The sequence below is a fragment of the Ascochyta rabiei genome, chromosome 16 (assembly GCF_004011695.2).
Source record: "Ascochyta rabiei chromosome 16, complete sequence".
In the NCBI taxonomy this organism is placed as follows: Eukaryota; Fungi; Ascomycota; class Dothideomycetes; order Pleosporales; family Didymellaceae; genus Ascochyta; species Ascochyta rabiei.
Genome location: NC_082420.1, coordinates 384,886 through 399,075, shown reverse-complemented (window position 1 = coordinate 399,075; position 14,190 = coordinate 384,886). Strand labels below are relative to the sequence as shown.

The 14,190-nt window shown below is 51.7% G+C and overlaps 5 protein-coding genes across 6 annotated transcripts, besides 4 other annotated features; 3 read left to right on the top strand and 2 right to left on the bottom strand.

Moving 5' to 3' along the window:
- Nucleotides 1-205: 205 nt before the first annotated feature.
- Nucleotides 206-603, top strand: EKO05_0009034 (Dolichyl-diphosphooligosaccharide-protein glycosyltransferase subunit dad1; the record flags this gene model as incomplete). The annotated part of the gene is made up of 2 exons (XM_038941896.2): nt 206-307; nt 394-603. The coding sequence occupies 2 exons, from the start codon at nt 206-208 to the stop codon at nt 601-603; spliced, it is 312 nt and encodes a 103-aa protein (XP_038795647.2).
- A 1,295-nt stretch (nt 604-1,898) lies between these two features.
- On the bottom strand, nt 1,899-2,858 carry EKO05_0009033 (RHO4 protein; the record flags this gene model as incomplete). 2 transcript variants are annotated; one of them, XM_059637450.1, is made up of 4 exons in its annotated part: nt 1,899-2,273; nt 2,323-2,526; nt 2,583-2,702; nt 2,775-2,858. In XM_059637450.1, the coding sequence occupies 4 exons, from the start codon at nt 2,856-2,858 to the stop codon at nt 1,899-1,901; spliced, it is 783 nt and encodes a 260-aa protein (XP_059493433.1). The 2 variants fall into 2 exon arrangements, with proteins under 2 accessions (XP_059493433.1, XP_038795646.2); XM_038942061.2 differs by having other exon boundaries at nt 2,583-2,858.
- A 3-nt stretch (nt 2,859-2,861) lies between these two features.
- Nucleotides 2,862-2,900: a tandem repeat.
- Nucleotides 2,901-3,212: 312 nt separating this feature from the next.
- Nucleotides 3,213-3,244: a tandem repeat.
- A 48-nt stretch (nt 3,245-3,292) lies between these two features.
- Nucleotides 3,293-3,333: a tandem repeat.
- An 83-nt stretch (nt 3,334-3,416) lies between these two features.
- On the top strand, nt 3,417-5,291 carry EKO05_0009032 (Long-chain base-1-phosphate phosphatase; the record flags this gene model as incomplete). Its single annotated transcript, XM_038941977.1, has 4 exons — nt 3,417-3,534; nt 3,591-3,807; nt 3,867-5,164; nt 5,215-5,291. The coding sequence occupies 4 exons, from the start codon at nt 3,417-3,419 to the stop codon at nt 5,289-5,291; spliced, it is 1,710 nt and encodes a 569-aa protein (XP_038795645.1).
- A 1,726-nt stretch (nt 5,292-7,017) lies between these two features.
- Nucleotides 7,018-10,437, top strand: EKO05_0009031 (uncharacterized protein; the record flags this gene model as incomplete). The annotated part of the gene is made up of 1 exon (XM_038942155.2): nt 7,018-10,437. The coding sequence occupies one exon, from the start codon at nt 7,018-7,020 to the stop codon at nt 10,435-10,437; it is 3,420 nt and encodes a 1,139-aa protein (XP_038795644.2).
- Nucleotides 10,438-11,291: 854 nt separating this feature from the next.
- On the bottom strand, nt 11,292-12,620 carry EKO05_0009030 (uncharacterized protein; the record flags this gene model as incomplete). The annotated part of the gene is made up of 1 exon (XM_038941967.2): nt 11,292-12,620. The coding sequence occupies one exon, from the start codon at nt 12,618-12,620 to the stop codon at nt 11,292-11,294; it is 1,329 nt and encodes a 442-aa protein (XP_038795643.2).
- Nucleotides 12,621-13,344: 724 nt separating this feature from the next.
- Nucleotides 13,345-14,190: part of a mobile genetic element that runs on past the window's edge.

Sequence of the window (14,190 nt, the reverse complement as noted above, 5' to 3'; positions counted from 1 at the left end):
CGGGGAGGACCCCGGGAGAGAGAACAGCAGAGACTGGCTTACCTTCACTTGTGTGGTTTCATCGTGGTGGTTGATTTGATGAATGAGAAGCGAGTAGGAACGGAGTTTTATGCGGTGGTCTTAGCGCGTGGCCAGTGCGCCATGGACCCCACCGCGGACATGCGACGCGTTCCTGCATCCAAACAGTCGACGAAAACAGATCAACATGTCGACAAATCGTGCCCCGACTGCTCATGGCGCGCAGCCAGCGCCTGAAAAGACATACTTTGAACAGCAGCGGGAACTGCTGGTTGGCGAGATTGCCCAGGTAAACACACCGCCCCGCACCTCCCACACACACCGCTGCGACCTATTGCACACCGGGATGGGATGTGACACTAACTTCTCTTGAAGAGTCTAGAGCTCGTTCTTCAAAATATCAACAAGCTGAACCGCTCCCTCGAAGAAGTGACTCAAGTCGGCACCGAGTTTGCGCCCGTCGAGTCGCTATGGAGTCACTTCGAGAACGTCATGGCCAAGGACCCGAATGAGCACGAGGAGAGCGCGCAGGAAGGACAGACAGAGCAGGAAGAAGCCACAGAAGTGGCGGAGCATCAGAAGTGAGGAGAAGCTTTGATCTGGACATGATGATCGAATTGTCAAGTCCAGCGCCTGCAAGTGCGGACGTCGCAGTCTGGAGGGGTTTAGGAGGAGACAAGAACAACGGCTCAGATCCAGACTTTGAGGGCTACAACAGCGTGGAAACGAGTGGGCGAACCTCAGAAGGGCTGGGAAGAGAGCCGAAGAAGCCAGTTCACACCCAGTCGGACATGCATATCAGGATGGGCTGTGGGAACCTACGACAGAGACAGGAAGACGGACTGAACAGCGCAGCAGCTTTCAGAGCAGACGATTGAGTGGATGGCTAGATGGGCAGAATGTTTGGTCAAGAGGACGATTCACGCGCGAAGAGCCCAACGAAAGCTCGATCTTGAGCAATGACGTATGCTGAACAGCAGTTGACCGCTATGTCGGGTATGGATAGACTAAGTTAAAGGAACATGACGTAGAAGTTATTCTAACAGCTATTAAATATATGTCTGGGGTACCTTACTTATAGACAGATGCTAGTGAGATTATATTAGTTGTAGATAGACTAGTGTAAAGCAACACTATATCAAAATTACTCTTACAGCCATTAAATATAAGTCTAGAGTACCTTGCTTATAGATAGACGTTAGTGAGATAATATTACTTATAGATAGACTAGTGTAAAGCAACACCATATTAAAATTACTCTTACAGCAATTAAATATAAGTCTAGAGTACCTTGCTTATAGATAGACGCTAGTAGGATGATATTAGTTAAAGATAGACTAGGGTAAAGCAGCACTATTAAAATCATTCCTACAGCCATGAATTATATGTCTGGGGTACCTTGCTCATGGATGGAAGCTAGCAGAGATGATGTCAGAGACTGGGAACGTGCGTTTTTGGTTTTCATTTCGTCACGTATTGCTTGTTGGGCAGGGTCACGCTGATGCGTGTCTTGCATGTGCAGTTGATAGGGGAGAAGACTGAGAATCGATTTGCTAAGCGCGGTGATACTGCGTCCGCGCGCAACTAAATACCGAATACAGATACATGATGGGAAAATATACCCGTAGACCTTGTTTTCAGGACGGAGCCCAGTCGTACAGATAGTCGCTCAAAAACAGCCAAGAACGCCGTCAATCATGTACGTGTAGAGTCCTACAGAAATGGCAGGAAGCAACTGGTAAGCCAGCCTAACGAGCTATGCAGGCAGGGTGCAAAAAGGGGAACGAAGGCATGATGAGACGGTCATTAGGTATCTTGCACGTGTCGTCCAGCGTCGTATGCCGAGATGGCTGTCTCCTTCGGTGACGGCGTCCAAGCGATTAGAGGATGGTGCACCCCTTGCTCTTCTTCTGTTTCTTAACAGGCATGTCGGACATGGAGGTGGGACTCCGCCCAGGTGCTGACGATGAAACGGTCTCTCTGCGGATGTCTGCTGGTGTCTTCCACTCATCGCCGACAGCGATGGTGACGGCTGTGTCGAAGATGTCCTCGACACCCTCCTGCTCTTTACTACTGCACTCCATGTACATGGCGCCCATCTTCTTGGCGACAGCACGGCCTTGGTCCGGTGTGACAGGCGTCAGGCCTTGGGTCTTGAGCAGCTCAATGCAGTTCTTCTTGTTGCGAAGATCGGACTTGAGACCAAGAAGCATCAGCGGTGTTGTGGGGCAGAAGTGGAGGACCTCGGGGTACCACTGAGAGGAGTTAGTGCAAGCGAGGAAAAGCAGGAAGTGGGTAGCGCACCTTGTCCATGACATTTTCGAGCGAGTTGGGGCAGTCGATGGCGAAACAAACAAAGATGATGTCAGTTTCTGGGTAGGAGAGCGGTCGCAGGCGGTCGTATTCTTCCTGTCCGGCAGTATCCCACAGCGCCAGCTCGACCATCTTACCGGTGGGCAGATGCGGCGTCTGGGTGATGTAGTTCTCAAACACGGTTGGCACGTATTTCTGGGAGGGTCAGCAGGATGCAATGCAGCGAGGCGAAGTGGTGCTGTCTGGCGTACCTCTGGAAAGTTGCCGGAGCTGTAGCTGATCAGCAGACATGTCTTGCCGCAACCGCCGTCGCCGACGACGACGAGCTTCTTGGAGAATTGCGGGGGCTCTGTGATGTTTGTGTTGTTTGTCTGCGTTGTGCCGTATGAGCTGACTGTGCCATTGCTGTTGCGCTCGCTGGGTGTGCGTGTGGGTTTGCGGACCGGTGTGATAGTCGTAGCGCCTGGTGCTTTTGTGCTCTGCTTGCGGCGCAGGTAGTCGTAGTTTTGCGAGGGTGCGGTGGCCATGACGGAGGATGGGCAGCTGGGTGGACGGAGGGTGGGTGGGTGCGCGGTGCAGTTGATGGCGGTGCAGTTGATGGCGGTGCAGTTGATGGCGGTGCAGTTGACGGCGGTGCAGTTGACGGCGGTGCAGTTGACGGCGGTGCAGTTGACGGCGGTGCAGTTGACGGTGGGTGCGCGGTGCAGTGCAGTCGACGTTGGATGCTCCTCGGAATGCGGACCGTGGTAACAATGCAGATGGCGAGTTTGGGTGGTGGTGGGTGCTGGAGCAGCTGTGTGGTTGCGAGTCGTCCCATATCAGGCCCGCCTTGTTTATATTGGCGTTGCCGTCATTCTCCCCAGGCAACCGCTCTGGCGCTAGTCGACCGTCGACCGTCGACCGTCGACCGTCGGACCCCCCTGTCGCGCGCTGGAAAACGCAGCTAGACCCGGCGAGGGACGACCCAGCGAGGCCCAGCGAGACCCAGCGAGACCCAGCGAGGGCCGCCCACGCTCCACCCCGCCCGTGCTGGCTGGCCATGATTGCCCTGGCTGCCTCGAGACACTCTCCCGCCGACTGCCCCCATGAGTCTCCCGCATGATGCGCCTGCGAGCGTGAGAGCCGAGCCGCGGCTCGCTGCACCGTCCACGCCGGCGCACAAGGAGAAGCGGCTGGACGCTGGGAACCGACACCACGACCACTGTGCGTGCTGCGACTGTGCCGTGAACCGACCAAGACGCAAGCTGAGCGCTGAACAGATGCTCGACGACTGCCCGCCTGGCGCAATGCCCTGCGCCAGCGCCTCATACCCATCGTCCGCTGGGAGACGCCGTGGCTCGCCTGGATGCAAGCCAACACCCGCACGCCCGCCCTCGACACCTACTTCGCCTACACCGCCAACCTGGGCACCCACACCTTCTTCATGGTCTTCCTGCCAATCCAGTTCTGGTGCGGCTATACAAGCCTGGGCCGAGCGTACGTCAGCGGCCTGCCACCCACTCCTCCGCCCCTGGTGCCCCATCTGACGTGTACAGCACCGTCTTCATGCTCGCCGCGGGAATCTACTGGAGCGGCTTCCTGAAAGACATGCTATGTCTGCCTCGCCCTCTGTCGCCGCCCCTTGCCCGTATCTCCATGTCCGGCTCGGCTGCGCTCGAGTACGGCTTCCCCTCCTCGCATTCAACAAACGCCGTCTCCGTCACCTTCTACGCCATATACATGCTGCGCCAAGCAGACGAGTACAACTCGTGGGTCAGCGCCGCTCTCCACGCCCTCTTCTACCTCTACGCCCTCTCCATCATCGTGGGCCGGTTGTACTGCGGCATGCATGGCTTTCTCGACGTCCTGGTCGGGAGTATGCTTGGCGCTGTCATCACCGTCTTCCAGCTGGCCCTCAGCGATTGGATCGACTCGTGGGTCTTCAGTGGATCCTACAAAGACGTAGTCGTTGCCACTCTCGTTGTTTTCGTCCTGGTCCGCATTCACCCCGAGCCTGCTGATGATTGTCCGTGTTTCGACGACAGTGTCGCCTTCTCTGGCGTCGTCGTGGGTATCAACATCGGCGCATGGCATTACGCGCAGTCTGGGTTTGCCATCAACCATGTGTACCCCTCGACGGTGCCCTTTGAGCTGGCCCAGATAGGATGGCCCAGGGCCATCATTCGTACCTTGCTTGGTGTTGTCATCATCTTTGTATGGAGGGCGACAGCAAAGCCTGCACTGTTCAAGACATTGCCACCGCTGTTCCGCTTGCTGGAACGAGGCCGCATGAACCTTCCCCGCGCCTTCTTTCTGAACGCCTCATCGTATACATCGATTCCTAACATGCGTGATGACGACAACGTCATCCCACCAGCTTCTCAGCTTCCACAGATGCTCAAGAATTTGGCCCACCCTCGTAAACGATCAGTCTCGGTCGGTCCCCAATCTGCCTCGGATGCCTACGAAACACTCGCGTATCGCAATCGATGGCGACGAGGAAGCGTCAACTCGTCCGATGGCACGGTGTTTGAAGATTTGGAATGGTCATCGACTTCTCCGTCTCAAACAGTGACGCCTGCGGTCGAGAAAGGCCAACCACTTTTGGGAGCGGGCCTTTTACCAACGCCAATGGCTTCTCGCGTCCATTCCTATGAGCAGATGATGGAAATCGGCAACGTTCGAGGCCTAGATGGCAGCGTAGAAACCCCACCAGAAAGTGACACGGATCTTACAAGTGATATCTCGCTGAAGAATGAGGAAGAAATCGAAAAACGAGAAATCTTTATGAAGCTCACAAAACCGCGAGTGCGCTACGATGTCGAAGTGGTCACGAAGCTGATTGTATACGCTGGTAAGTGTATATACTTCTTTATTTGATCTTGCCAACTGACAAAATGGTAGGCATTGGTTGGCTGGCCGTGGGCATTGACCCTATCATCTTCGAGATGGTCGGTCTCGGCATGGGCATTCGACCATAACCTTGTTTTCGTTCTTTTTTATAGTTTGGCTTCGCTGCCACATACCCGTCTTCTTGTAAATGTTACGACATCCATGTGGCTGGTCCTCCATGGCGCATGGCAATCAGATACCCATTTCACATTCCACGTATCACTTCGCGGTGCACCAAATCTCGCATCTCTCCATGCGTAGTCGATTCCTCGTCTCGTCTCCACAAAGGTCGGGATCGCAGCCGTCTCTTCCACACATGGTGCGTGTTGATGTGGGGTCAACACGAATATGGATGCTCACTAGCGTCCGTGTGGGTCGGGTCGTATCCCTTGCTCCAACACCTCGACCACCGCCCATTTTACAATGGAGCTGTCTCCGCTCCACAGTCGTAAAACTGGCTATATTTATGTCTGCCTTGTTGAACTTTTCATCAAAATCACATGATTTGGTCTTGTGGTGTAAGTTCAACCCACAAACCTAGCTTTCGAGCTCCATCTGACAACAATCCAGCTAGTGGTATGATTGTAAGTCGATCCAAAGATCACCTCATACGTTCTTCCATCCTAACATACGATAGCTCGCTTAGGGTACCTAAGTAAACGTGCGAGAGGCCCCGCGTTCGAGTCGCGGCAAGACCCCTTTTTTGCCCTTGTTCTGTTCACCATGTCGAGTTTGAGGGCTCAAATCTTTTTTGCCTGTCGTGCTACTCGCTTAAACTCGGTTTTTGGTCTCTTGAGGATACTGGGGAAGGTGCACAGCACCCGCGAAGGTCAAGCCACACACGCATTCTTGTTGACCGGTTCAACCTCAGATATGCGCCGGAAACGCTCGCAGACTAGACTACTTACCCAATCTCCTTCTCCTCTTCCGTGCCCTAAGAAACACACCCTTGCAAATGAAACTTTGCAGACGTTCTTGAGCTTCTTCCTGCCTAGCACACAGCTCCGAGTTCATCACAGCTTGAAGAACAGACAGCCTCCTACTTCATCAATTATCGTAATGACAACTGCTGCGTCGTCGAGGATTCACTTGTCAACCCCAAGTTCAAGACCTTCATCGCTCCAGTCGATGGCGGTAGAAACTACAATACAGAAGCTGAGGCGGCTCGTCGGGTCATGGGTTTATGTGCTCATGTTCGTTTCGAAACTCGCGACCATGGAGGTTGATGGAGTTGGCGGTAGATCTGGCTAACGGAGAAGGTGGGCGTGCATCGTGGAGGGCTAGGGTGAAGTCCAGGTGAAGTCCAGGTGAAGTCCAGGTGAAGTCCAGGTGAAGTCTAGGTGAGGTCCAAATGTTCAAGTGTGCTGGATGTGGTGGGGTTTGGTCTTGCAACACAGAGCACCGAAAAAGTTGTGGTGTTTTTACGAGGCTATCGCAACACTAGATCTACAAGAGTGTCGGCCTGACTTTGGATAGTACATGAACAAAGAAGGACAAACAGATGCAGGCAGAAACACAAGAAGATGTTAGCAACGAATCTAGCGAGATATGCGGAGCAGATGAGCGTCGAAAATCTGCCATTGTGAGGTTCGTGACTGCCCCACGTTCGGTCTATCTGCAATTGGCCCTCGTCATGATGCATGATGGTTGTTGGTCTTGGCGGTTCCCTGGTCACCAAAACTCCGTGAAGATTGCCCCTATCTCGCCAACACCACTCAAGTCATCTCCCGCCCCGCGCACGCATATCCTGACTCTGACTGAGTACTGTACTACAGCTCAGTCGTACGCCTATACATCTCCTACTACGACAGTTTTATGCAGCCAGAGTCTCCAAACGAATTCGAAAACGCCTCCACTCCACCAATTGCCCCCGGAAACCCTCAACTATTCTCCCAGCATGGACAACGCCGCGATGATGACCCGCAGCCTCCTCTGCAATCTTACCTACAGAGGTCGCGAGGAGAATCTGAGTCACCGTCCGGTGGCGACACGCGCGACGCGACGCGTTCTGAGTCGCGCAGTGCGAATGGCGATGTTGAGACCGAGGGATTGAAAGGTCTCAGACTGTCGACACCTCCGCCGAGGAATAGAATTGACGAATATGAGAAAGCACTGTCCAAACCTGCAAGAAAACACACTGAAGGGCCTCTGTTCGAGGTCATTAAGAGCAACCGGAAGCCTGACGACAAGCGGTCTCCAATCGCGCATCTGCCCAATGAGGTCTTGATACACGCCATTGCGCACTTGTCGCCGAATGATCTCGCCGCTGTTGCGCTTGTTTCTCGACGCTTTAACGACCTTGTCACGACACCGCACGCGTGGCAAGTAGCTTTTGCCCGCTATTTCCCGGGTCCGGCTGCTCTGGAAGATGCTTCATTCCGCGCGAACGCAGACGAAAATGGCGATCATGTGCGTTCTGAAAAGAGGAGGTTCACAAGACTAACCGCACTGGCATCTTGGAGAAGCGAATACATTTTGCGTACTAGGATGCTGCGCTCTCTGGTACGTGGCAAGCCCATGCAGGATACCTCGACCCCGTCTCGCGCTGGTCTAGTGCAAAGTGTTCACCCCGTGGTGACCTATGAAGCCAAAACATACACAACGATCAACCACCTACACGCTTCGTTCGGCACCGGCCTCAACAAGAAAGAGCCCCGTTTCATACATGGCGCAGATGATGTTGGTATGGTGACTGCGAGCGACCCGACAGTCGCAAAGGTAGATCCCTGGGGTCTAAGTGACCCCAACTTCTACAGCCAATTCTCAGAACGCTTTCCTGGTACTGCCGAGTGGGGGCTTGGACCTGGGGAAGTCGTGGGATGCCCGAACGTTATGGACGTATCGCAGCCTCACGGTATGATTTACGGTCAAGGCTGCCCGGAAGGCTCGTGCTACTACCGTGCTACTGACGAGATGCGCGGCCGTTTTATCGCAGAGCCTCTGGACTTTAGCAATCCTGAACTTGGGATACCTAAGCTGGGTCTTGATTGTGGGGCTATTTGCTGTGTATGGATCGCAAAGTCAAACACAATACCAACACTCTCACAAGGCACCATCGGCATGATGATGGGCTCTGCTGCTGGTGTTGTCACCGCTTGCAGTGTCGGCACAGATGGCGTAAAGGCGTCACGCCTGCAGCGTGGCGAGCTGACTGCTCGTTGGATTCTCAGCCCTGGTGTTCCAATCATCTCCATCGTCGTGGATGACAACTACTCTTCTAAGCGACAAACCCAGAATCGTATCTGGGCAGTGGCTCTAAACGCGCTTGGCGAGCTGTTCTACCTTACCAAGTTCCCCTCTCGTAGCCAAGCTACCACGACCGATATCGCGGAACCTGCAGAGTACTTGGCCTGGCTCACAGGACGAAGCGTCTATTGGAGTCTCGTTGAGCCTAGTCGGCGTGCCGCAAGACCGGATCCATACAGCGATGCTGAGGTTGATGGAAGCTATTCGCCTCGTACGTCATGGGATGGGATGGGCTTGGGCAAGCAACAGATTGCTGCGGAGACAAGGGAAATTCAACAGTTCTTACGCAAACCGCCTAAAGACTTTCGTAAGTCTTGTCTCGGCTGGGACATGCGCAGGCGCCTCGAAGTTGATTTCGCTGGCGATGATGGCAACGATGCCGGCGAAGCTATGGTTGTCTTTGAATGTGGACTCGACGAAGGAAACAGTGCCGACGTCACTCGCTACACTCGATGGAACACACACGAGAAAGACAAGAGCACTACCAATTCCGCCCGTACTGCAACGCCACAGATGTCCCAACCTACGTCGCTATTTGGCGGATCTGGTACCGGGACTCCGGATGCTATCAAAGTACCTTTACGCAACCGCAGCTCTTCATACATATCGACCAGTAGCTCACCTGAGCGAGCCGACCTCGTGGAAGAGTGGCGGCGCTCCAAATTTACCTTCGGCGGTTTCAAAGGGACTCGACTAGCAGTGACGACGCTGGACATCTCTACTTTTGCAACAATGACGCTATCGGAAGATCCAGCACTTGGGTTCTCGACAGCCTCCACAGCATCGTCGCCATACTCTTCGCCAATGTCTGTTGCAAGCCAACCAGCTTCACCTGCGGATATTCCAGGTCAGCGGGCCCGACTTATAGCTGCAGGCACAAAAGGTGGAGTCGTACTTCTTTGGGACGTGAGAGCCCCGGTTTCACGCTCCTTAGAGTATTCCAACAACATCGAGCCGCTCCGAATCATCTACACTGACTCGCCTGAGATCTCATCTTTAGCCTTAACCTCCCTCTACCTTGTCGCTGGTGGCAATGACGGTCTGGTGCAAGCATGGGATCCGCTTGCATCCAGCATGTCGCCCATTACGACGTTACACTCACGTCATGCGTCTCGCGCTCGAAGAAGACTCGTGCAAGCGCAAGCGTCCGCGCAAGGTGTAGGCATCAACATGTTTGCCGCTGGCGCCGTATGTCTAGACCCAGATCCGACTGTCCTGCGAGGTGCCGTTTCATTGGGCAATCAGCTACGCTGGTGGAGTTTCAGTTCTGCGGCTGCCGACCAGTATAAAAGCAGCAAGCGCCGCCTTCGCCGAACTGAGCGCGGTACGAATCAGGCCAACGAACGCTTCACCGGTACTGGGAGAGTGAACCTGAAAGGCTACATCGAGAACGAACAATTCGAGCTAGAGCGCGACAAGGTTCAGAGACGCAAACAGGCTGAGCGGCAGGCTGCTCGCTTCGGTACCGAACTACTCGACGACGAAGACGAAGCACTTGCTTATGCCGCGATTCTGTCTCAAGAAAGCTTGGAGGCGGAGGAGAGGAAGCGTCGTGAAAGCGAATTCATCGAACTATCCCGGCAGGAGACTGTCAAACCTGAATCCATTCATTCTAAGGTTCCTTCACAGAATGGGACGGGTGATGAAGAAATTGACCCCGACATCGCAGAAGCCATTCGGCTCTCCCTTGAGGAAAGCAATGGTGGTGGATCCTACTCCGATCCAATGGACTCCCCTGCGTTTGATATACCCATCAAGTACGCCAAAGGCAAGAAGTCTGCTTCGCCGTGGAGTAGTCCAGCCAAGAAAGGCAAGGCAAATGCTGGCTCGAGTAATGGCAACGAGTTGTCAGATCTTGAGTTCGCGATGCAGCTGAGTCTCGCCGAAGAGCAGAGTCGGAAAGAGTTGGAGGAGGATCAGTTCCCGGCGCTGAGTCCGAAGCTCGAGAGTTGGAAGGGGAATGGAAAGGGGAAGGGGAAGATGTGGTAGCGTTTGTTTTTGATTCTTGAGCACTATTTACTACCTTTTGCTTTCTATGAGTATAGTGTCTTGCTCAGTGACCCTTTGGCTTGGCAATACGTCAGGTCAACCACCACCTTGATCTACCTCCAACTTGATGTCAGTTCCACACGAGATGACATTACCTTGGCAAACCTGTGCAGTTCGTTCCACTCCACCCAACCCGCTTGCCTCCTGCACAACAGAGGACGGCAGAACTCATCCAGGATAATCCGTCAACGTACACTCGCTCGTACGTCTCTGAGCGAGAGAGCCCAATAGGTGGTAGAGGAAGGGACTCAGAGTTGTCAACAAACAAATTTGATCGCCTGTTTGATACCATTTTGGGCGTGCACGTTGCATACCGCTATCCGTGGAGCTGTGCAAGTCCCAGCCCTTGGTCTGTTCACGAATCAAAACGTCGATCAAATTTGTTTGTTGACAACTCTGGGAAGGGTAAACGAAGGTGCCTGTCATCGTCACAGTAGTGGAGCGAACTTTGGGTCGCGTTGAAGTCATGGGTCTCGGTTCGTGACTTTCGTGAGAGAGTTTGTGATGATTGAATCTATAGACAGGTAGGTCTAGCACACTCTAGTGTGCGACTCAGCAATGTGTGCATGTAGTAGGCAGTTGTGATGTGTGAGATAAGCCGAACATAACATAGAATGTCATGTGCAGTCAGAATTCACGTCAAACGCAACATGATATGGAAATGCTAAGGGATATGACCAGGTCTAAGTCTACTTGTTGTGTTTTGCATGTTTCTTGACGTTGGTACGGGACGTTCGGGGTCTGCAGAATGTGTTGCAAACTATGAATCGGATCTATCTAACCCAGACACTTCTTCAAACAAGAAACAGTCTGTGCATTCCGGTCTTTCGATCGTAGACATCATGGGGTAGCATCGCATCACTCGATAGTACCTCAAGGATCTTGTAACCAGCCCTTCCATCGACTAACAAGCTCTTCATGGCTTTCCTATCTGCATGCGGGCTCAATTTTGTCATGCCGATGCGCCTGAACGTTGCATCTTTCCGATCCAAGCGCAGGATCAGGCAAAGCAAATATTCATTCCTGGAAGTCCCAACATTACCGACTTCACTTACCACAGGTAGAACAAACACTCGTGTGTGCGTGTCGATGCAGTCAAGGTCGCGCTGAGGACAGTCCAGGTACACATTTGTGTGTAGTTCGGCGTCAAGATCATCCCGGTCCATCAAATACCAACCGAAACGATTACTAGGTCTGGAGACAAGTCGTGCTTCGCGGAGCTTTCCCCACATCATGATTCGAGCCTCGGAAACGAGTCCAAACTCATTGTTGGTAAGAGTCTCCACTGCTATGTCTTCGACTCGAATGAACAAGCTGCGATTGGCGATCGTAGTATACGTGATCCCGTGGCCAGTTACGTCGATGGCAGCCCAGGAAAACGAGGGAGCATAATAGTTATCCGGGATTGTTGCTGGGTTTGAGAAAATACGATCGGACTGGTTAAAAGCAGGCTCAACAAACCACAGCAACTGACTTTCGAAGTCTGTCCGCCATAACCCGGCAACATACCCACACTTTGTTTCCTCGGCTATAATTCTGGCCAGCCCTGAAAGAGCGACGAGCTTGTCCTGTGGGTGTGAAATTGCCGTCTTTGAGTATGTCCTGACGATGGCTGCCCAAAGATTGAGAGGGGAATATGTGATTGTATTCGCATCGCTGTGTGTATCAATCGTCTTCTGGCGGATACCTTCGATGATGCTGTGGTACCTTGACTGATGGCCCGCAGAACTTTTGTGATGTATCTCATTAGCAATTGGGCCCTCCATGCCTCCGGAACAAGAGCATTCCCAGCCTATTTGATGCCAGCAAAAGTGTAATACCCTTGGAGACAGCAGCCGTTCCTGGAGTACCCAGCCACGTGTATTGACCGGACCTTTGTCAACCTCGTTCGCCCAGAAGGAAACATCCACGACCATGCAGCATCGCAAAAGTTGACGCTTTCTCTCCAGAAGACATGTTGGAAGATCTTTCTTCTCATAGGCTTGAGGAAGACCTTCAATGTTAAGAGAGATTTCTGTTTCTTCCAGTTGCTCGAAATCTCCGTTTCTGAAAAGTCCTCCATTACTGTTCAACGAAGCTGTAGCAGAAAGGTTGAGAAAAGTCTCACCGTATACACGATCCATGACGGCTGATTGTTGCAGCCAGTCTTGCGTATCATGCTGTATGATGCATAGTGAATCAATCCAGATATATCCAACTTCCTCAAGACTAGCCGCGAAATACACAGCGTCTTGGAATGTCTTCGGTAGATCGTTGACAGGTATGCCCAGAGCGAAATCGCTGTAGTTATCCCTGGTCAGTTGATGGCTAACGACGCCACCCCAACAATGCGACAACGTCACATACTGCTTGTTGCCGCCGCTATAGCCTGCTCCTTTGCCCTTTGTGCCAAACCAAGGCTCTGTTTCAATGAGATGGACCTTCACTGCTGTACGATCGTAAACGAGCGGAAAGGTTTTATTTCTGGCGTTGGAAGCTTTCAATTGCTCAAGACTGAGAAGCCGTGCTGGGTAAAAAGGTTGTGAACGTGGACTGTAACATTTACACTCCTTCAGCCACCGCAGCGCTGCTGCACATTCTCCGCGGGGTGATGGATTATTCGAGCTGGCTGATTGGAAAGCAGGTTCCCCTGGCGTTCGATATACCACATGAACTGAATGCTTGTCGGGACCAGTGACAGCCCCGTTGCGCTGTTCTAAGAGGAAAACATGCTTAATTCGAGTTTGATCGTACTTTAGGTCGATCTCAAGACGGTAGGTATGATCTAGTAGATGATGAGCGGCGGCTCGCCGACAGTAGAGGACAAACGATAACCTATCAGAAGTAGCTTGTTGTGATGCCGGCGCTTACCGTGTCCGTGCGCGCAACGACCGGAGTCGCGCAACGACCGAAAACCACCTCAACGCTTAAAATTAGATAAGGCTATAGAGCCACCTATAACAGCTATTATTTTATAATTTTATAGTGTAGTACTAATTAATTACTTATAAAAAAGATATACTATTTAAATTTAGCTAGTAACTTAACATTATAGCTATGTGATGTAGTTTTAAGTAGAGGAGCTAGGGACAGTCATAGGGGACTATAACTACTAATATTATCCCTAGGACTATATTTTTAACACTTTTTTAGCTAGGTTACTTATAAAGCTTTCTTCTTACTCTTTTAAGGTAATTATATAGCTTTTACAGCATTAAGCTCTTATTATTAATACTACTTTTTAGCCTTCTATTTAGCCTTCTAATTTACTATATTAGCCTTCTTCTTCTTATATACTACCTTAGCTGCCTCTTATGCTACATACCTCTCCTCCTTCTCCTTCTCCTTAACTAGCTTCTTAGCAGCTGCTACTTCCTTACTAGTAGCTTTTCTAAGCTTCTCCTCCTTCTCCTTATGTTGTCTAACTTGCTTATAGAAGTATGCTTTATTAACCTTTCTAGGTAACTAGAACACTGCACTACTATAGTACTCCTGCTATTACTGTAAGTCTAAGGTTTTACTATTCTTTTTATGCTTCTTCTACGTCTTTAGAGTCTTTTTAAGGCTATCTATCTTATACTAGAGGAGTAAGGTTTTAACTAAGATATAGTAGATTAATTATCTTATCTTTTTAATATTACTCTTACTTTAGTTTTTAACTATACGCTGTAACAACGTTTCTATTTTAAGCTAATCCTTATTACTATAAATAGA